This window comes from Falco rusticolus, chromosome 4, assembly GCF_015220075.1.
Source record: "Falco rusticolus isolate bFalRus1 chromosome 4, bFalRus1.pri, whole genome shotgun sequence".
Lineage (NCBI taxonomy): Eukaryota > Metazoa > Chordata > Aves > Falconiformes > Falconidae > Falco > Falco rusticolus.
The window spans coordinates 76,847,426-76,869,049 of NC_051190.1; the positions used below are offsets into that span (position 1 = coordinate 76,847,426).

General features: G+C 40.1%; 1 protein-coding gene across 1 annotated transcript in view; it reads left to right on the forward strand.

Moving 5' to 3' along the window:
• The window catches only part of LOC119147660 (probable acyl-CoA dehydrogenase 6), a 90,132-nt gene that overhangs the window by 55,519 nt on the left and 12,989 nt on the right, over window positions 1-21,624 (forward strand). Inside the window, exons 3-6 of the mRNA XM_037386942.1 lie at window positions 3-132; window positions 7,263-7,369; window positions 13,184-13,351; window positions 19,721-19,894. Coding sequence (XP_037242839.1) covers window positions 3-132; window positions 7,263-7,369; window positions 13,184-13,351; window positions 19,721-19,894 — 579 coding nt within the window. The remainder of the gene's footprint in view (window positions 1-2; window positions 133-7,262; window positions 7,370-13,183; window positions 13,352-19,720; window positions 19,895-21,624) is intronic.

Here is a 21,624-nt window from a genome sequence, read left to right on the forward strand (position 1 = left end):
AGAATATGGCGGCATGGGCTTGGACTTCTCCTATAACATTGCCGTGGCAGAAGAGCTGGGAAATATTCGCTGTGGAGGTATCCCTATGGCCATTGGAGTGCAAGCTGGCATGGCTACTCCTGCTCTTACAAGGTAATTTTCAGAAAGTTTGGTTTAGTCTACAACCCAAATTGTCATGTGTTTAGACCTAAACTCCAATCTGTATAAGAGTAGAAAAAACATTTCTGTGCAGATTTACTGTCTAGTTGTGCTTCAGTAACGCCTGAGGAAGAAACTGCTCTCTACCTCTCAGCTTGGTTGAGGGGAGAAAATACTTTTTTTTTTTTCATGTTAGAATATTATATATTAAAACATAGGCCTTGTTTAATAGTAGATGGTACATTTACAAACACAGAACCTCGGTGCCACAACCAATAACAGAATTTTAATTCTAGAATCTTCCTATTAGTGGCTGTGCTTTTTCTTAGCCAGATATCCCAGTGCAGTCATACTAAGCATTTAGTTGTAATGATTAGGATCGGTCTAATTCTGCTTTATAATTTACTTGCTTTTTTTCCAGCTTAACAAGGTGCTCCTCACTGACTGTGACTTTTCAGAAATAATGATCAATACTGCTGTAAGTCCTAAAACTGTAGCATGTGTCATGCTTCTTAAGTATGCCCATTCCAGGCAATTACTCATTTTGCTTTTTTCTCATCTGCTTGTGTCCGTGTTCCCCTTTTATCACTTGCTGTCATTCAGGATCCTGCACTTTCTGAATCTGTTTTAGGGTGTTTTTTTCCCTTCCTCAATAAAAGTGGCAGTTACCAACTTCTTCCTGTAGTAGTTTCACAGACATTCTGCATCAAAGCAGTTTGCAAAGCTAGAGGGAGGTGACAGGCTGGTCCAGCAGTTTTCCCTTGGAACATGGATATGCTTAAAATTCTGGAAGGTGGTGGAGGGGATTAAATTCAAATAATGATGATGAAGTCAGGAATTTCTCTACACAAAACAGAGATACAAGAAGGGAATTTTGCACAGAAAAGCAATTGGATTGTTGGGGTTCTGCCGCAGCCACCCCCCCCCCCCCCCACTTTCTGAATTAAAATGCCTGTAAATCTGCTGCAGAATGTGGAATGTAGGCTCTGTTCCCTTGCATCCATTTATCCTTCTACTTGGTATTTGCAACTTTGGAGTTCAGCAGGGGAAATCTTTGTAAAAATCTTCTTCTTTGTGTAATACACCAAAAGCTTACTGAAAGCATGGAGTTCAGTATGTCTGTTGCAACCGTAGCTTAGTTATAGTCCAACTGAGGATAAAACTAGTATTTTTAAAGACTTCAGAGAATATTACCTTGCCCTCATAATAGCCTTTTATTCCCAGGGGTTTAAAAAAATCTGTGGGTAAAAGAAGATGGGATTTTGTTCCATTGGGGTTTTTTGGCTTTCTGTTACTCTGTTCTACTGCAGCAAAGCAGTGAAGCTTCATACATTTGTGCTAGTGAAATCCTAAAGTGGATGTTCCTGCAAAGCAAATGTGAAAATGTTGTTAACATGATGAAATCTGGAACTGATTTGCATCTGTATTAGTGAACTTTTCCTTCACTGTTAATGCCAGTGACTAGTTATACAGTACAGTGTCCCACTCTTCAGATGTAAAAGTGAAACTTGGTAATGGAAGGAGAAAGCTGGCTGCTGCAGGACATTTTGCACAGGTGCAGCTTTACTTCATGCAGTATAGTGAGAGGGCTAGCTGCTTGTCTTGGGTCATGGATTCAAATTGCATTCGCAACCTGGATGGTTTCTTTAAAGGTATCTCTGTACTGTGGTGATCCTAAACAAGTTCAAAGAGATAATCTAAGTTTTGTATCTGAACTATGCATTGTTACAGATGATGCATCAGTGATGCACAAAGTGAACAGTAATATGGGAGTCAACCATCATCTCCTAAACAACTTTTAAAATAAGTCTGGAGCCCTTTGTTGGCTTTCCTGACTGGGCTTATTTAGCATTCACCAAGCATGTATTGAGTGCACCTGCAAACCAACTCGGTGAATGTGATACATCCTTAAGATGTTCTGCCACTATAAATCAGAGATGTTCCCTTAACTACATATGTAGACACCACAGTAATTTAAACAGATAGGTACACATGTTCACACACGCTCATATACACAGAGCTTTTAAAACGTTCATGCTTTTGAAAAATAAAGTCTTAGAAGATCTAGAGTCTCAAGAGTCAGGATGCCTCCTGATGCTGTTTCTGCAGCTTCCACAGCTTTCTTGCTTCAGTGATAAGCTGTTGCAATGTTTAGTTCGTGAAGGTCTTTCAGATATTCAGTTAAATGAGAAGAGCATTGTAGTAATAGTTCTAATTTTAAAAATAATGAAAATGCTACCCGTATCTGTTTGCCTGTTCACTGTTCCTTCCCCTTTTTACTTTGTTCTTTATGATTATTTTTTTTTACAACATTTAGGAAGTCATCTTCCTGGTCATACTTGGAAGCAACCTTGCAGGTTTTGATTTGTATGCATTTCTATTGTGCAAAAAGATACAGGAGAAACTAGTTTTGTTTCTCCTGAAGATTCCCAGACTGCTCCATTTTTTATTCACAGATTCCTCTAAGTGAATCAGTAGCACTTTGTAAATTTGAGAAATAAATGCAAAATGTTTTGTCAGCAGGGATCTGACCTTTGATGTACCTGGTTCTGAACATAAGTCTCTGTCAGGTCTTTCACATGCATTCAGATATAATACTTCGCTTTGCTTTCATGCTTGCAATTAGAGTGGAGAAAGCAGCTCTCAGCTGAGGCAGTGAATGGGATACATTTCCCTGGGCTTGTAAACAAACCTGTAGGGTGACACATCCATAGTGATACCAGATCAGTGTAAAGCTCCTTTATCTAGGCAGTAGTCAGTAAACTTTACTTTTCTTCCCCCGCTGCCTCCTATTATTTATAGAAAAGCCTAAGGACAATGATGATTATTTAGTGGGAAGAGAGTGCTTTCCTGTTTCATCAGCTTACTTGTCACTGATTCATTCTCCACCCTGAGCAGCAGCATACCTGAGAATTAATGTCAGAAAAGTTAGTTTCACTGTCTCTTCCTGTTTGCTGTAGAGAAGCTGCAGCTGATAATCAGAACAGCAGTTTTGAAAAGCAGGGTCATCCACTTATCAGCTGGGACAAGGATGAAAATGAGGTCATTCAAGACCCGGGTGGCTTTCCCACTGGCGTAATGTAAGGGAATCCTGAGTTTGTGCTTCTTCAAGAACAGACATACTGAGTTGTCTTACTCTCACATTTGGTACTTAAGTTTGTACAGTGCACATAAGATAGGCCAATTCTTGCCCTGAGCCAGAGCAGAGACTTATAGGTGCAGCTTTCCACAGGCCATTTAAAAAAGTATCATTAAGCACTGCTGGAATGTTGCATCCATAGCCAGTTGTGCTGCTTGGTGGGTTTGAAATCTGTGAAAGTCTAACCGGACCAGAGGAGTACAGTTGGGCAATATGAAGTCAAGCAGCTACTTCTAACTAGCTTTCCTCAAAACAGCTTCTCACTGTTCCTGTACCCTTGATCTCCAGCTGCTGGTGACAGCCTGGCCATGCTACTGTGGCAGGTTGTCTGGTTGGCAGCCTTGAGGTCTCCAGAGCTGGTGTGGTTGCAGCAGGATACCAGCCACATGAGCACCTCTGAAAAACTGCATGATCTGAAGAGGGTAATCTTTAATATGACTCCTTTTTTATAATACCTGCATTTTATTGCAAAATGCATTCCCAAATAAATAGAAGATTGATGTAATCACTCTTAACCAAAGCCCTTCAGATAGTCTCATCTGCATGAGGTAGCCCATCAGGTAGTCCATACAGGTTTCTCATCTGTATCCATTTCTGAACATCACAGTAGCTCAAACTGAGCAATTCATTTCATAAAATATTCAAATAACTGAAGCTTAAAGGCTTGATAAAAACTGGGAGCCAGAGCACTTTTCTTACTGCTTTTTTTCTTACACTATCTTTCACCAAAAAAAAAAAAAAAAGTCTTCTAAATGTGTGGGTTTTTTGAACTTGCATGTCTTCTGATCTTGGCTGAAATAGGGACTCAAGGAGATAAAGCTGATTGCAGCATAGATTCTTTTAAATCCAGGTTATGTAAATTACTGAACTTAATGAGGCTTCTACGCTGCCCAAGGGTGCTTGCTGCTGTTCACGATGTATTTCTAACAACTTCTGTGCCTGTAAAGAGTATCTCTTCCCTTTTGTTTTTTCTTGGTTCTTTTCCTGTATCTTGAAGATCCAAGGAGTACTGCTAATCTGGATCTGGATATCAGATGGTAAAATGCCTGAGCAGGACTACACTGAAGCAAAAGCGTGGCACGTGGCTACTGCGTTATTAATAGTTTGAGTCTAGAAGCAGAACAGAAAAAAGAAATGGAGAAGTTCAGTTCTTGCTAGTACATAAGAAAGAAAGTGACAGTAAGTCAGTGGCCCTGTTCTTTGCCTAAAGGACATCTTTTTGTTCCTAGGAAGTTCATCAGTAAACTGTTGTGTCATCTTTGAGATACTGTAGAATAATGCATAGATCATCTGAAACAAACTCTTTTTTTCTTTTTTTTTTCTTTTGCTTTATTTCTGCTTTAGTGGAGAATAGTGCTTGAATGTCTGAGCTCCAGTGCAAGAAAGCTTGAGTTCATCAAATGCTGAGAGCCGTGTTAGAACTGCCTGCAGCTGTTCATATTCAGAATTTCAATTTGTACTTAATAGTGTATCATACTAGTGTATCTGTCAGCTCTACACAGAACTTTCCTTACTAATTTAATTAATTCACTTCAGCTCATTTTTTTTTCCCCAGAAGCAGAATAAACAAAAGTGAATAAGATCTGTGATTCTATCAAGATGATTATCAGCCCAATTAAGATCAGAATAATGATGTGCGATAGACATATTTTCATTCAATGTAGCAATCTAACCTGTCAGAAACCAGATTTTTATATATATTTGAGATGAATAAAGGTGACCTCAAATTGCTAATTGGCAGAGCACTTAAACAGAACTATGTGTATCAAGGAAGTGTACTTACATCTGTATTTTGTCATGGTTTTGTTTTCCTTTTACTCACCATTTACAAGATTTTATACCATTGTCATTTTTGTACTTGCATTAAGGACATTCCACCGATGTTACTTCGAAAGTGTGGAGCAAGAAAGGATGAACCACTTTCATGCTACTCTTAAATGTGTCTGAATTTCACACTTTGGACTTCTGGGTTACCCAGCATCAGCAAGGAGCTCTGGTTTATTGGCTGTAGATTCATGTGTGTGCATACATGCACATATGCATGAAAATACACTTTAGAGCAGTGCTAAGGCTTCACAGTTAATCACATGGGAAACTATACTCTGGGGTATGGCCCTGGCCCAGAGAGCAGGCATAGTCTGGTCTGTCTTGAGCCAGAGCATGATCTCATTGCAAACAGGGTTTTCTAATTCTGGAGCTGTTAAACTGGAAAAAAGTGGGTATTACATTTATGCAAACCTGAGATTTTTCTGGGATACATTTAAGATGGGCAGAATTTTACAGAAACAGCATATTTCTAGCACAATAGCCAGCTGCTTGCTGAGCTGCATGCCCTTCCTGCAAGGCACAGAGACCCATGATCTTCTGAAGATAGTGTTGCCAGATATTTTTTTTTTAATTGCAAAATAGCTTCTTCTGTAGCCTCATTTTTGGGAAGAGCTGAACTATTTTCTGAAAGTTAAACCAAACAAACAAAGATATCAAACCAAAAACACTATTCTGAGAAAAGTTCTTGTCATGGAAATCCTCTGTTGAAATAACTAAAGGTTTTCAAAGTTTTAAGCATTAGAAAGCATTGCCAAAAATCCCTGCTAGCTCCTCTCATAATCTGATTTTTCCTGTTGTTGGTTGAGGCTTTTTTGTCTAATGAATGTTCATCTGGCTATACTTGATCATGTCCCAAGGAAAGAAGAAGGGGAAAAAAAAAATACACTGCATAACAGACATGGGGACTTTGTCTCAGTATGCTGGAGGAAGGGGTAAACACTCCAAGCTCGCTTCTTGTATTTATTTGGGATTGCTGCCATGATTATCAGCAGGGACAGAGCTAGGAACTGAGCTCCCTGTGTGCTCAGTGAAAGTGCCTGCCAGCTCCCAGCCTGTTCTCTGGCTGTCCTGTGCTCTTTGACTGTTTTGTGTCAGGGTTGCAGTGGAGGGGATGGGTCAGTTCTAGCTAAAATGGCATCACTCCTTTGGAAGTACTGGGACAGTGTTTTAGGAGGAGGGCCAGGTAACAGCAGCCTGCTTAGGCAGCCAGCAATTCCAAGGAGATGAGTGGAGATGCTGACCTGAGAAGCCTCATACTGAAGAGGAGCCTGAGGAGGAACATGACTTCTATGCATTGCTGCTCACAGGAAAGCCATCTCATGACCTGAGGGATTTTTCAGCCTAGCACGAGAATGGTTCAAAAACTAGACCATGAGCTCACCATTCACACTGCAAGAACAAATCAGCAAATGTTAATTAGGACAAAATCAACCATGAAATGAGATGGACCATGTTTTGAATCCATGAAAGCAGCTAAACACTGAGAAAACGAGGGTGTCTCTTAGCTGAATTGAAATATGGCCAAGGGAATTTTTTGAGTTAAAATGCCATCAACAGTTTGCCGTTTCCCTTTTTATTTTTTTGAGGACTAGAGGAACAGCTGGGAAGAAGCACTAATGGCACTGTGTGATTTAAATGCAGATGTGAAATACTAATAATGTAAATAACGTAAGAACACAGATATTTGCAGAGGGTGGCCATCACATGTCACAACTTTTCAGTCGCCACTAAAACCTGGCAAAGAGCTGGTGCAAAAGTCAACAGATATACAGGCAGCAGGTCTTCCATCCTGGCTGACTGCAGACTGGTACGGGGGCACTGGGGGGGAAACCCCAGGGACTATAGATCTGAGAGCTCTCAAAACAACAGTTATAAAGATCAGAGTTTTGGGCATCTAGAGCACAGATTTCTGTGGGAGTAAGATGCCTGCATACTTGTAAAAACTTTTTTTAAAATGATTGCGGCTGCACTTGTGGTGAAAGCTCTGAATCATAGCTTTGGAGGGTATCTATTCTGTCTTTTGGCTCTAGGACAGGTTTTACCTAATCAGAGGAAAATTAATAACTGTATGGGTAGAACAAAATTTGTAACTAACTTGTAAAGAAAATCCACCTTCAAAAGCTTTTAATGTCCTATCTTTTGTGTTATATTTTTGCAGGTTTGGTTCTGATGAGTTGAAAAAACAGTTTCTCATGCCGACTATAGCTGGAGATGTTGTGGCTTGCTTGGGAGTCAGTGAAGCTGGAGCTGGGTCAGATGTCGCAAGTAAGTTAACCTAGCAAATTGCCAGTTTTAGACAGCCTGGTATTTTAATGGAAATAATCTGGTTTCCCTGACCTTTCCCGTTGCTGCTATAATTTGTAAGAAATATAAAGGAAGGAAAGGGTAGTGTGGTGAGGGCAAAATCCAGGAGCAGTAATACATGTCTCTGATGCATCAAATTGAACATATTTGTCAGTGAATCAATAGCTATAACCCTGTGTAGCCTGAGCACAACAGGTTAATATGCAGCTGTCATGCTGGCCCTGTGTTTTTCCTCCTGTTTGTGCTGCTGCTGCTGCCTCCCCGTTCTGTTCAAGCTCACCCCTGGCAGGGAGCCCTCCAGCGCCTTCCGTAGCTGCACAGCCACTGTCACTTGTGCAATCTGCAGACCTACAAGAGAGCGAGTGTAGCCTGTTCAACTGTACTAAAACTCGCACTTCCTTAAAACAGACCTTCCCACTGAATGTGGGCAAATTACAGAGCTAGTTTGTTCTGAAAATGCCGGTGTCACTTCCACAATGGGTTCCTCTTGCTTGTTCTTACTTCACCTCAGCCCCTTCCATCATTCCTGTGCAGCAAAAATGTCTTTGAACTGGTGATTGTTTTATATGCAGCTAATGAAGAATTTGCCATGTCAGATCTATAAGCTTTGTGAGTTATTTGCATGCAACTATTTTTCTTGTTCTAGTGCAAGAATATGTTTAAAAATGTGGTAAAATGAAACCATTATTCTGAAGTGCCTGAGGCAGTAGATAATTTGAACCATCAATTAAAACAGATATCGTAGAAAAAGTAAAAGATATCTCATCTGACTGTGATGGACTTCAAGGAAAAGGGAATGACAAGAAACCGCTTTTAGAGGTGTCACTGTTGGACACAGGGTGGCTAAAGTAAGAACACACATGATGCTCTTACAAGTTGCTGAGACAGCATCTTCCTGCAGACAAAACTGACAAGTTTCACAGAAGTTTTTTCATCAGCAGAGTCCTATGTCCATATCCCGTTGTTTTCTCAAGACAAATAGATAATTGTTCACCATTAGGGTGCAACAAGTAGTTTTCAAGAGAGTTAATGGGGATAATGAAATAATCTTACTGCATGATCTGTTGCTGTTTTTCTTTCTAGTTAGTTGATTTTATTCATAAGAAAAATTCCATAATATTTATAGACTTGTTTTTCATTAAAACAATCTGAAATTTGAATTTTGCTAATGTAGGAAATACAACATTATTTATTTTAATTAATGCCTCTCTAGTATAATTAGATGATTGTAAGAACTTTCTAAATATGATTTCGAATTTTTGATGCAGTGTTCCAGATAATAAGTAACATAAATATTCTTTTAGCTGCATGTTGTTTATCATCTAGCTTAATGGGTGTGATACACTGGATTAATACAGTTAAAGAGAAATTTGGAATCAACTAGCATTATCTGATGAGCCCAGACTGCAGCTGGGAGGCAGACCGCAGGATGAAATGACAATACTTTTTCAGCTGTCATGGAAGATCTGATCCCTGGTATAAATCCAGAAAGCAGCTTACAGTGCTTCTAGAGGGTAATTAAATGGACAACTTAGGCACGAACAGCACTAGCTTATGTTCTGAGTAGCACTGGTTTGCACAAGGCAGAGAGAACTTGCCACCTCCAGGTGGCCCAGCTTTAAAGTAGACTGAACTGCGTGTAATTGCACTTGATACATCCTTGGGTTTCTCATGCTATTGGGATGTTTGAGTCCCTTAGGTAAGTAAAGGGGTAGTAAAACATAGCAACTGTTCACATACAAAGGTTGGGGACATACTTCTGCCATGTAAGCCAATATATTTTTAACCAAAGAATGAACACAGAATAAGGTACCTCTAGCATTATCTTCTACCAGTTCCAAAATTACTGAAGGCGATGTGAACACAGAAGAAAAAAATTTCTCTACATGAGAAGTAAAAGGTGCCTTGAATTAATTTATTCAAAATTCAATAGAACAAAGAAGACTGTGTATATTAGTCTAAAATAAATGTCAAGTGAATTTGAAGGAGCAGCTGGCTGCTTTCAGATGTAGTTGTTGTATATTGTACGTAGTATTGACTGTGTACAACAAAACTAGCACAGAGATGACTTGAGCAGAGCAGTACAGAACAGTTGGTATAGAAAGTGTCTGTCTTTGATTTTAGGATTCTTGGTACTGCAAAGCATACACATTTGTGTCAGTTTTAATGATTTTGTCTCATTATCTTTCACTACTATTCTACAATTTATGTAATGTTTTAATGATAATTTGGGGGGATATGTAAAAATGCATCATGGAAGACACTCGCCCTTTCTTCAGGTTATGTCTTCCAGGCAACTGCACCAAGTAACTCTGTTCACATCTACCTCTTCAACATAGATATCTTGGCCCATTTTGTCTCAGTGGAATCCAGTCCTTCTGCTTTTCTGGGTTTAGGTCATCTTTTTTTGAGCATGAAAAACCAAAATTGCACACGGTGTCTATAATGGTACAAATGCTTCTCCAAGCCTAATAGAAATACTACCCTCTGATATGCACAGTGTACACAACAGTTTGCTGGCTAGTGAATCTTGTGATTAACTATGCTGCTGAAACATCATAAGACACCAAGCGATCATTTGTATTACCTTGTGCCTAACTGCTTGTACTTCCAGTGTTGAATTTGAAAACTCAAGATCAATCCTCTCTTGCTGGGCGATACCTTGGTTGTCTGTGTTGGTGATGTCTCCCAAGTTTGTGTCACCAGCAAGTTTTATTAGTGTATTCCTATTCTTCTTTTAAAGATTGTTAAAGGCTTTGTCCAAAGGCTGATATCCAGGTAGTAGCTTCCTGCACATCTGCACATCAGCACTTCCTTTTTTAATGCAAACTGATGCAACTTCCCTTTCACCAAGTTCCTTACCTACATTCCCACTTTTGTCCTAATTCTTATCTTTTCAAAATTTTAACTCATGGTTACCTTGTAGCATCAATTTTAGTTTGCTTGGGTCCAACAGTGTTCTGCTTTTCTCTAGAAAATCCATTTTTGTAATAAACAAATGAGGTTGGTTTTAAATAAGGTGCCACTGGTAAATTGAATTGTCTTTTCTTTCCAAATGTGTTCTGAGGCTGTGCAGATTGCCAAAACAAACAACTTCTGTTTTCACTAGTTTTGATTTCTGGACAGTCCTTCCTGTAGATGTCTTGCTTTGTCAGCTATATCTTTATAATCTCATGTGAAATATTTCCTTATTTTTGAGGCATCCTCTGTATGCCTCATATTTTTTCTCATTCACTTCTCATTTCTGTGGCTGAAACATTTTTGTTTGCTGCCTCAGTCTTCTTCAGTTTTGTTCGTTTTCATCCACAAGGTTTAACTTGGTTTGACCTGTGGCAGTTCTTACCTTCTGACCTCCAACTGTAGCTTACTTTGATGATTAATCTCTTTCCTTTCCTGTAGGCTATCTCCTGTTATTTGAAGTGATTATTCATTCAGTTAGACTTGAAGCTATTTCTTGCAAGTTTTCGGTTTTTTTTTCCTGTGCTGATGATGTAAATTCTAGATATGTGTTCTTCAGTTTTTACTTTAAGGATATGCATTGCCTATCCTAGATTGTAATGGTGACCTTAAAAGTTAAAGCCAACCTTGCCTTTCGTCAAATCTCTTAAGATGCATGGCTGGATTCAAGAGCACAGTGTAGAAGAAAACTTGAGACTCAAGTATGTTGTGATTGGAGTGGTGAAGTGACCAGCCCTGTTGCTTATAGGGCACTAGCTGTATCCTTCTGATGGTGACTTGTGGCCTTTCCTAGAAGGGGCCCTCACAGCATGCTCTGCAACTCGTTGAGTTATAGGCACTACAGGGCCAGTGGTGTGGACCTGCCAAAAATGGGTTATGGAGCAACCAGTGAAGTAGCCTTTTCCTAGAGCTATGCTCTATCAGGGAGAAAATTGCAGTCAATTATTCCAAATTATTGTCATAGCCATATCCCTGAGGCTTAAGTAAATTGTTAAGTAGGTTTTCTAAGCCTTCTGTATTTTAGCCATAAAACTTATTTATTGATTTGATAATCTTTCTTCTTATTAGAGTTAAAGAGAATCAACTCTTCATAAGCTGATTTTAGTTGTTTCTCAAGCATTTGAAGCAAACTGTCAGCTATCACATCTGGGAGCACTTGAACATTCCCATTAGCGAGGCATTTGTTCTTCAGTCTGTGTTTGGGTGGTTAGTCCCCTGTGACGCCATGCTTGGAAGAACTGTTTACATTTGTGGTAACATCAGAGTGCTCATTGTTCCTCTGCAGACCTTCCATGAGACCTCTATCTAATCTCTCCAGTAGCTGTTCTACAACAAAGGGATGTGTGATGTAAATCACCATGTATGCTCCATCCTTTTCATACTGCTTCAGTACAGTCTTGTATTTCTTATTTTGGCTACTGTGTGTCCTTCGTTTATTATTTAATCTCCATATATATGATTGTTCAGTGTCTGTGTGCGTGTATTACGAGCATCAGTACTTTAGATTTCTTCGGTTTGTTTGCCTTCATTATTAGAGAGAATATCATGTCAGGTCCCTTGGACAGATTTGACATAGTCTTTTCATTGACTGAATAGCTATATATCCACATTAGTACTATCTCTTTCCTTTGATGTTCATCATTAGCTGCTTGTAAATTCCTTTAGCCATAACTTTATCTGATATTCCCCTGTCTTATACTTAGATAATTTTCTCCCATCATTTTTCCCCAGTTCCTCCATTAACAAGGCTTCTTTTCAGCCATGCTGACCTCAGTCCCGTTTTACCTTGTAAATGAAGATCAGATTCTTGATTTTTGCTTTGGTTTATGTTTAGAGCTTTGGGAAGAAGGTTCATGCGCAGACTGGGGTGGGTGTGTATGAAGGTATAACCAGCTGACTTCAATGTGCCTGCCCGCTCCACCTGCTGTCTGATGCCTACCCACCAAGTTACCGCTTCCCTCAGTAGGTGGGCTCTTATGGACTTTATAGTCTCATTAGATTTACAGGTGCTATTAGGGGTGTGGTACCATCCCTACCTATAGCTAGATATCTGTTGGAGAGCCTTCCTCAGTTGGGGTTTTTAATTGAAGAATTGCAGGGGAAAGAAGCCAGCCCTTTGGAAATTCTGTTGGATTGTAAAAAATAACTAATGATTCACTCCGGCTGTCTGTGCAGCTAGGGCTTGCAGTGTGATGTGAACGCTCACGGATGAAAATATGATTTTATTTTTTTTTTTTTGCCAGGGGGTATAAATGCCTGGTGTTTAGAACTCCATGCACAGACATTCTTAGCACTTAGACTTGGCCTTTTGAAAGTTTCCTGGCTTCGAAATTTTTATGCCTTTCTGACGAAGAACATGCAGGAAGTGCGTGTATATATATATATATAACTTTATGCATACACAGATATTGAGGCTTAAGTTTGAGTCAGGACTCTGGAATTAATGGCCTCCTCGGTGGCTAACGTGCACAGTATCAGAGATGTAATACAGATGACCCCAGACTGAAATGTTTCTGGCCCAAGTTTTTGACAACCAAATTTACGTAGGGAATGTTTTCTGCTTTCATCCACTGGGATGAAGACTCCACCTAAAGGAGCATGAGAGAAGTGGTCCGGTTTCACCACTTGCCTTCCAAGAGCTGTCCAGACACTGCTTTGTGCAGCCCTGAAGGGCTGGAGGACGTGGGGGGCGTACGCAGGGAGACCCAAATATTAGTTGTCTGTCTGAGAGCAAGGGAACGACTCTGCCGGTCATTCCGGGACCGGTTTATCCCTCCTTCACAAGAATAACCCTTAATTTCCTGTGTTTTGAAATAGGTATCAAGACGAAAGCTGTGAGAAAAGGCGATGAATATGTCATAAATGGTGGTAAGATGTGGACTACGTCTGGGTGCCAAGCAGACTGGATGTGCCTGCTGGCAAACACCAGTGAAGGACCTCCTCATCGAAATAAATCTCTCATATGTCTGCCAATGAATCTACCTGGTAATATCACAGAACTCTTTTCTCTTCTAATGTGGTTTTATCAGTGTTTTTGTGGATGCCCAGAACAAAAAGGAAAGATGTTTGACAGAAAGGACTGCACCCATAAATGCTCTTCTAAGTTAGGTGTTTCACTGTCATACAAAGTTGGTTCTGAAATGGATTTGCACGCTTCCACAAAACAAGTAGGGGACAACAGGAAATGAGAAGGAAGTTAAATATTTTGCAGACTTTGGCTTCTGACTTCCCAAATAATTTTACATGGAGAGTCCTTTGTGCCAAAAATAAGTTTATAGAAGTTGTTGAGATACATTTGCATGGGAGTATTTCGTAACATTCTGTGAGACTGAATAGACAAGTCAATGCCAAGGACAAAAATTAATGCCTCAAAGAAATCATTAAAAATATAGCAAACTTTTTTTTTTTGAAAGTTATAACATCCAGTGTCTTTTAGTTTTGGAGAAGTTCCACGAAACTTTTATCTTGGTTTTCTGTCACTAAAAAGCATGAAGATGCAAACAGTCTGCAAAACAAATAACACAGTACTCTATTTACATAGATCTTTTCTACATATGAACTGCATGTGAAAAGTTCTCAAATTACCTTTAAAAAAAAGCGTTAAACTCTTTCCTGTTTTGTGTGAGGACTGGTGAACAGAAAATATATAGTTTTTTCAACGACTGGAGAAGTATTTTTAAGCTTGCTGTCTTATTTCTTAAAAAACACTGAAAGTGATTCTCAAACGTGAAAATGAAAGGATAAAGAGTTTAGATATTTTAAACTTGGGAAACAAATCCCGAAACAATCTCATCCCACATGCCTCCCAGGAGCCCATGGGCAGTATCTGACTCAGTTAGGGTGAGGTGACTTACCAGCTGCATTGAATACTAGAGGGATGCAATGCTGCGCTGCGATTGTGTTGTGTGGCTGGGCCTGACCTTCCTCTGATAGCTGTCCTCTGCCACCCAGCCTGGTGGGCTTGCTGAAGAGAAGTGCAGGCACACCCAGGGGGCTTCATGGCTGTGCTCTGCAAAGGGATCTTTTTTTCTAGGGCGCTACTATCGTTATCAGTTTAAATTACAAAAATAGCGAGTTAAATGTGGGCTGGAGTGAAAGCTTCAAAGATCTTGGAAGTAGGGGTTTGTTTTTGAAGAAGACTAGTAATTTGTGTGAAGATGCTGAAGAAGTACATCCTGACATAAGGGTGCAAGTTTCAGTGGTGCAGTCCACTGGATGTCCGTTCCTGAGTAGTCTGCAGTTCTTGCAGCAACAATAATGTGCTGTCTGCAAAAAGGACACCCTTCAGGGAGGATGCAGTCAAGCTTATGTCGGCAGGGACTCTTTGCAGTTCTAACACCTGTTCAAAAGTTTTTAAACCTGTTTTGGTTTTCACTCATTTAAATATTTGAGAAAATGTGTAATATTAATTTAATATATAATATATACTATATTTTATAACATTTTAAATAGACAATTATTTAATGGATAATAGTGTGTATAAATGTATTTATATAGTAATATAAAATATTAGAAACTATGGGGGTTTTTAAATTTAATTCAGAGTATTTTACATACAAAATATATGTCATTATCAGCATTTCGCATGTAGGGACCACCACCATGGCAGTGAAGTGAATGTCTGTCTGCTCATTTAATGGATCAGACTGAGAACAAAACCGAGGTCTCCAGTGTTGCAAAAGAGGGTGATGAGAGCTACTTAAGGGGAATGTCTTCGAAGTGAATTTCAGTGTGGAGTAACTCAAGCAAGTGAGTTGCCTTGGGAATTAAGCAAGTGCTGAGTGGGTTGTGAATTTCTGCAACCACTGCTTATGCAAGACAGGCTTTGAATGGGCGCTCACAGTTGATGGACCTGAGCTGCCTCACTAGTTGTTAACTTTGTCCTTATTGATAAGTGACAAGTGAATATGTAACTCAGAGCCAGAATCTCCCTGAATTTCCAGGTAATCTCACTTATCAGCCATCTGCATGAAGTTCTCCTTGTGATTTTTTTATTAAAGGGTCAGAGTGCAAATGTGATACTGCTCCTCTGAAATCAGTTGTCCAAAAACAACAAAGTGGCCAACCTACTGTTAGAGGCAGATAAAATATACAGAAATGGACTTGTAGGTTTTCAGCTGCTTTGCTTATGCCAAAAAGACACATGAGCCATAGCTTTGAGGGGGAGTGTTTTTAGGTCACGCAGCTTATACACAGAACTTCTTTACCTGCGGTAAAGAGTAGAAAAATTGCCTGAGTCGCCTGAAGGTGATCTGCATCAGTGCAGAAGTCTTCCTAGAAACAAAAAAATTGCACTTCTCAAAGTGTATATGCTTTGTACATGTTTTCATTCTTCTCTGTGTTACAGATATTGACCTCCAAAAAGATCACTGTACCAAGACTGGTGACCTTTTAAAGTAAAGCATTAAGACAGTTGAGTCTGTTTAGTGGGTGGGTCATATCAGAAGTGAGATTTTTCAGGAAAACAAAGAGGAAAAATATGAAAAAGGCTTCCATTTGACACAGATGTGAGAAGGAAGCTCCAGCTGTTTTGATACATCCTAAGGATGTCTGTGTGGCCCAGATTGTGCTCCTTTGAGGGCAGCAAACCAAGACTGTACAGGATGTGTCTGGAGGACATCACTGAATGATGCAGTATCAAGCGGCTGTAGATGTATGTGTGTCAAAGCTCAAGAACGAGTGCAATGGAGATGAGTGTGTTATGTCTGACTAACTGCTGCAGTCACCAGCCTGTAACACAGGGTAAGGAAGGGATCCATGGTGCAGCAGTAACTCATTCCTTCCTAGCAGCTGGAAGGACACGGGAGACTATGTTTGCTTTTTTTTTTTTTTTTTGCAAAAATCTTGTTTCATACTTGTATAATGTGGTGATAAAAAAAACCCAAAAGTTTGAAGTCTGAAAGCATATTATTAACTTCACCTAGTAGTTTATTGGAGAAATGAAGTAGGATTTGCTTCTTTAATTTTAGGTGTGTACAGTGTTCTGGGGTGAAGCAAATCATGGTCTAGATTTGACAGACACTGCTGAATACATTTCTCATCAAGGGAATTCATGTAACAGCAGTGTGGATTCACAGTAGATATCCACATTAGGTGAATACTCCTCATACCAATGATGTCTTTTTAAAAAAAAAGCTGAATTTCTCATACAATGGAAGAGAATCTAACAAGTCATAAAGTGTCTGTGTGTCAGATATATAGACAAATGGCTGGCAGTCCTAATCTGGTAATTATTTGTGCACTGCTTTGTCTTCTGAGTCCTTAGATAGCTCTAGGGTAGGTTGCAAGGGGGAGATCACAAAGTGGGGAGCATCCAGGAAAGGGGAAATAGCATGTTTCTCAGGCTGTCATTTAAAATCTGCCTGTTTCCATTTGTAATGGCACTAAATGGTGTCAGGAGAGACCCGTTGCCTTTCTCTCAAGACAGAATATAGGAAATAAAAGAGATTGTCAGAAGGCTGGAGTAGTGGGAGAAAATGAAAAATCAAAGACCCCTGGGAAAAACTGCCCAGGAGGAGATACAGCGATCCATCTCAGTGATGCTTATGCTAGTAGCACAAATGGTTCTGCTAGAGTGATTTTAGTAAGTCAGGCACTTAGCCTTGCTAGATTAAGGTTTGTGTGTTATTGCTTGCGATTTATTTAATACAGACAAACTCCAGCAGTTATCTGGGCAAGTAATTTCTAGTGCTGCTGGTAATTTTTTGTATGTAAGTGTGTGTGTGTGTGTGTATGGATATATATAGTATGTAGTATATAAAGAGTATATAGAAGCGTATATAGTATGTGTGTATATATATTATATAGAATTAAGATAATTAAACTAAGTAAAGGAAAGTTTTGATGCCCATATTGTAACCAAAGAGATGATAATATATTGTCTTCAAAAAAGAGAAAATATAAAGCATGTGCTAGCAACAGAGGGGGAACTACATGAGGCTGATGCACTCTGGGCCTCCTTCTGAATGAGAAGCATGAATTAATCTAAGAGCAAGTGAAACTCTTAAGGCACAACAGAGGGGATGCTGCTGGATTCAGGAAACTTGAGCACACAGCCCAGTCTGGAAGAAGTATAGGTAAAAATCATTAACACGTCTAGCTCCTCTAATCAAAGGTGTAAGAGCTTTCTTCAATAGCTGTTGTATGTGGATCTGGGGAGGTGCAGGATTGATTTAGCAATATAAAGAACTGGCAGCAGTTGTACTTTTTCCAGCAGAGTCCTTAGTAAACCACCCACTAACAGGAGCAGTAAGTGCATCTTCATGTGGGTGAGGAGCAGTGATTGTGTAAAACCAGCTGGAAGTAGACCAAAGGCATGATCTCTGAGGCTGTCAAAGAAACCAAGCAGTAATATTCCAAAAGGAAAAGATGTTCCAGAAATCATTTGGGCCTCTAAATGGTTCAGTGTGTGTGTGTTTAGCTCTGATCTTAATACAGAAACAAGCCACAAATGCTTTCTTGGCATGACTGGGTGCAAATTGCTGGTTAATTTTCAATCCAAGAATCAAAATTTTTGATACAGCTGTCCTGATTTTCTTCCTGTGTTGAACATGTATCAAAGCAAGTATTTCTAACACATAATCTGTTTATAGATTGGCTGGTGGAGAAAAATCTGGAGTGGAAGGTGTTCTGTAAGTCTATGTGGACCTTATTCTGAGAGCAGTCTTGGCATTTGGAAATAGCATCAGTATTTCATCTCTGCGGAGAAATGAAACTTTCCATAACCTTATTCAGTGCAGCCAGAGAGAGTAAATGTGAAGGGAATGACTGCCAGCTGCTTCTGCATGCAAAACCAAAGTAATTTTCATATGGTTGAAGCCCTCCTATCAGTAGAAGTTGAGATGTCTATATTGGTTCAGAAAGATGTATTCACTGAAAGCCATGAAGGACATGGTCCCCAAAGAGGGACCATGACAGCCTGTGCAGTGACCAGCTCCTACTGAGCCACTTTAGAGAGTAGCAGAGAACTGAAAAGAAAAAAAAAAAGAATAAAGAGGAAAATATTTCTCAAATGCCTCCTCTTCACAAAACTGGTTAGAATACTATGTATGTTGTATGTAGTGAAATGTTTGGTTTTCTGCAAGGACCTATATGCTGATTTGGAGCACTGTTTTTCTACAAATATTGCCCTGGCAGATGGAATCAGTACGTTTGCCGCAAATCCTCATACCTGATTGCTGGCCTCAATTTACCTCTGAAACATTCTTGCCTTCTATCCCGAATACTCACATCAGCCCTGCAGCAACAAGGAGGCAAAAACTGAAGACAAGAGAATTGCCACAAAACATATCAGTGGATGTCTGTTAAACTCCCATGGCGCGGTGGTGAGCCATGCTTGCATCTGCACAAGAGCAAGAACTTGTAGCTAGCAAAAAATGAACAGCAGGAAGGAGTCCTGCCTGGTGTGACAAGGCAGCTGAAGACTTACGTGGCCAAACCTGAAGGAACTGGGCTCATCTCCAGCAAACCACCGGACATGGGGTCAGTCGGTGCTGTGTAGGGGGGTCTGTGGGGAGGCAAACCCTCTTCACACGCACGTCCGTGACAACTCAGAGGAATGAACTGTAATCATTATGAACCCTTCTATGACTACTTAGATGAACTAAGCAGTATTTTGTAGGCCATCGTAAAATACATAGTTTTAACAAAATTTGGAGTTGATATGGAATTTTTGAATGCTTGTAGCAGTTATGAATTTAAGTCTGATTTTTTATTGTTAGGAAAAAACAGTGTGGCATGATTATAAATTTTTCTTCTACAGGTACCAGAAAAAGTCAGGATAGGCTAGAAAGGGAAGAATAAGTGTGGAAGAGAGGGAAGGAAAAGGATTTCCAGGAAGAGAAATTCTCTAGTTACAGCTTACAACATAGCTCTGTTTTTGTCATTTTAAAATATTTTTCTACTGTTTCACAGCAGCGCAGGCACTCAGCAAATACCGTTAAATTGAATCCCAGCATTTTATTGTAGTGCACTAAAAATCAAATATAAGCAAATACTGCATTGTTTCAAGAAGTCTGTGAAGTAAGATTATTACTACTAGTAAACAATTATTATTCAAGACGTAAGAAAAGAGGACCCCTTACACTGCAGTTTCTGATTTTCTACTTAAATGTTAAATGGAAAAACTCTTCAAAATAGGTTGTGGACCATTTTACTCTTAAATTCCAGAATACTGTTAAGTTTTTCCTGAAGGTAGTTTTCACTGTAGCCTTGGCACATACCTTCACATCTGCAAACTTCACTTTCTTAAAATTATGTACTTGTATGTAGTGCTTCTATTTCTTTTGTGGCCTTCCTAAAAGTACAGAGTGTTTCTATTTTTTGTGGTGTTCCTAATACCCCTTTTTTCTTCAGGCATTCACATTGCTAAAAAGATAGACAAACTGGGCATGAGGTCATCGGACACAGCTCAGATCTTTTTTGAAGACGTGAGGGTCCCCAGCAAAAACCTCATCGGTGAGGAAGGAAAGGGTTTTACATATCAGATGTTGCAGTTCCAAGAAGAGCGGCTGTGGGGAGTAGCCACTGGTAAGTCATCGTTTGCGCTTCTGGGGCTGGGCAGGGACATGGGGGTCACCCTTCGCATGACTAATGGCACTTTCCTTTTATTGTGAATTGGAGTGACCTCTTATGATCTGTTTTTGAAATCTGTCATAGCCTGGATACAGACCATGTTCCCTTTCTGTAGAAAAGCTCAACACAGAAAAATTTTTGTGACATATCAGCAAGGATGGTTTCGCCTTGTTTCTTTTTCTTGGTGCTTTTCTGCTGATAAGAAAACATGGCATCGTGTTATGTCTGCTACAAATATAGTACAAAGGTTGTTAAAATACTGGCATGAAATAGAAGGGTGGTGATTTATCCTTTAGTACAGTAAGCTATGATGTTTATCCTGGATTTTAGAAAATTCTTAGTGGCTGTGTAAAGTGGCTCTTACAGCATGTAAAAGAGCTTTGTTTTACAAATCTGTTTTACCTCCCTGTGCTTTGGACATAGGTGGTACAGCACCAGTTTCCTTTCCCTGAAGTTAAGCTGTCACAGAGTTCTTGTTACTCTGGCCTCAGGCCATACCTGAATCCGCATATTTGAGTTATATGGATTCTGGATATTCCAGGTAACAGACCTAAGTCTGGATTGTCCATTTTCAGCACACAGACACAGACACCCCCCCACCCCCCCACCCCCCCCCCCACCCCCCACACCCCCCCCCGTGTTTGCTTCTTCAACTTAAATACAATGGTCCACTGTAAGAAGGTTGGCCCTCTTTAAATTTCATGGTCATGTAAATAATCCCACTATATTCATGCTCCTGCGCATATCCTGTCTGTTACTGGCTGTGTGTGGCTGGGGAGTCGGGAATTCTAAGAAGTGATTTTCTGATTCAGTGACCAAATAAAAAATTACTCCCTGTTGTGGGCTGATCCCAGACCAAATATTTTAGAATTCAAATGCTTTAAAAAATCTTTAGTTTGGGCCAAAATTCTTAGTTCAGCCTGAGATAAATTGTAAATGTGAGAGTAGTTTTAGCAAAGAACAGGAGGTTAGACTCAGGCAAGGAAGAGACACGGTCCTGCTGCTGGTCCTGCTTTAATCAAGGCATGCACAGACTGCAAGGATGTGCATTATGCATTTTTATGCTCAGTTTGAAGTCTAAGTTAAACAAAACAATCAGAAACTCTGGGTTGCAGTGGTGCTCCCCAGGCAGCAGAGTAGCTCACGGCATTACTCATGCCCCAGGCAAAAGTGACGCGCACTGACAGCATCCAAACACAAAGCCTGGCAGGTTTGATCACTCCTGTTAAAACCACTGAGAGTTTGGTACTGTCCAGCCTTGCACAACTGCCCAGCAGTCACCATGCCCTGCCAGGAAGCGGGACACCAGGTTTCAATTCTTCTTTTTGCCCAGAGCAACACAGCAGGAGCAGGCAAACCCTCACCCTGGATGAGCAGTCTGGGAAGGGCGTCTTTGCTCCGCCCGCCATGGCCAGGCAGGAGCCATCAGGGAGGAAGAGCCTTGGAGCTGCCTTCTGCCGCATGGTGACCAGTGTATTATATCTCGCTGGGCCCCCTGGTTTATAGCCATTCTGATATAAAATGTATAAAATCACTGGGAACAGGGACGAGACCCATGGTTTGAGCCAAGTTGCAAACTCTGGAGGTAACCAGTTGTAAACAAGAAAAAAGAGTAACCAGTACTCAGAAGGCAGCCAGGTACTTGATGGCTGCGGTTTGTTACACGGTGACATCTCGCTGTTAAC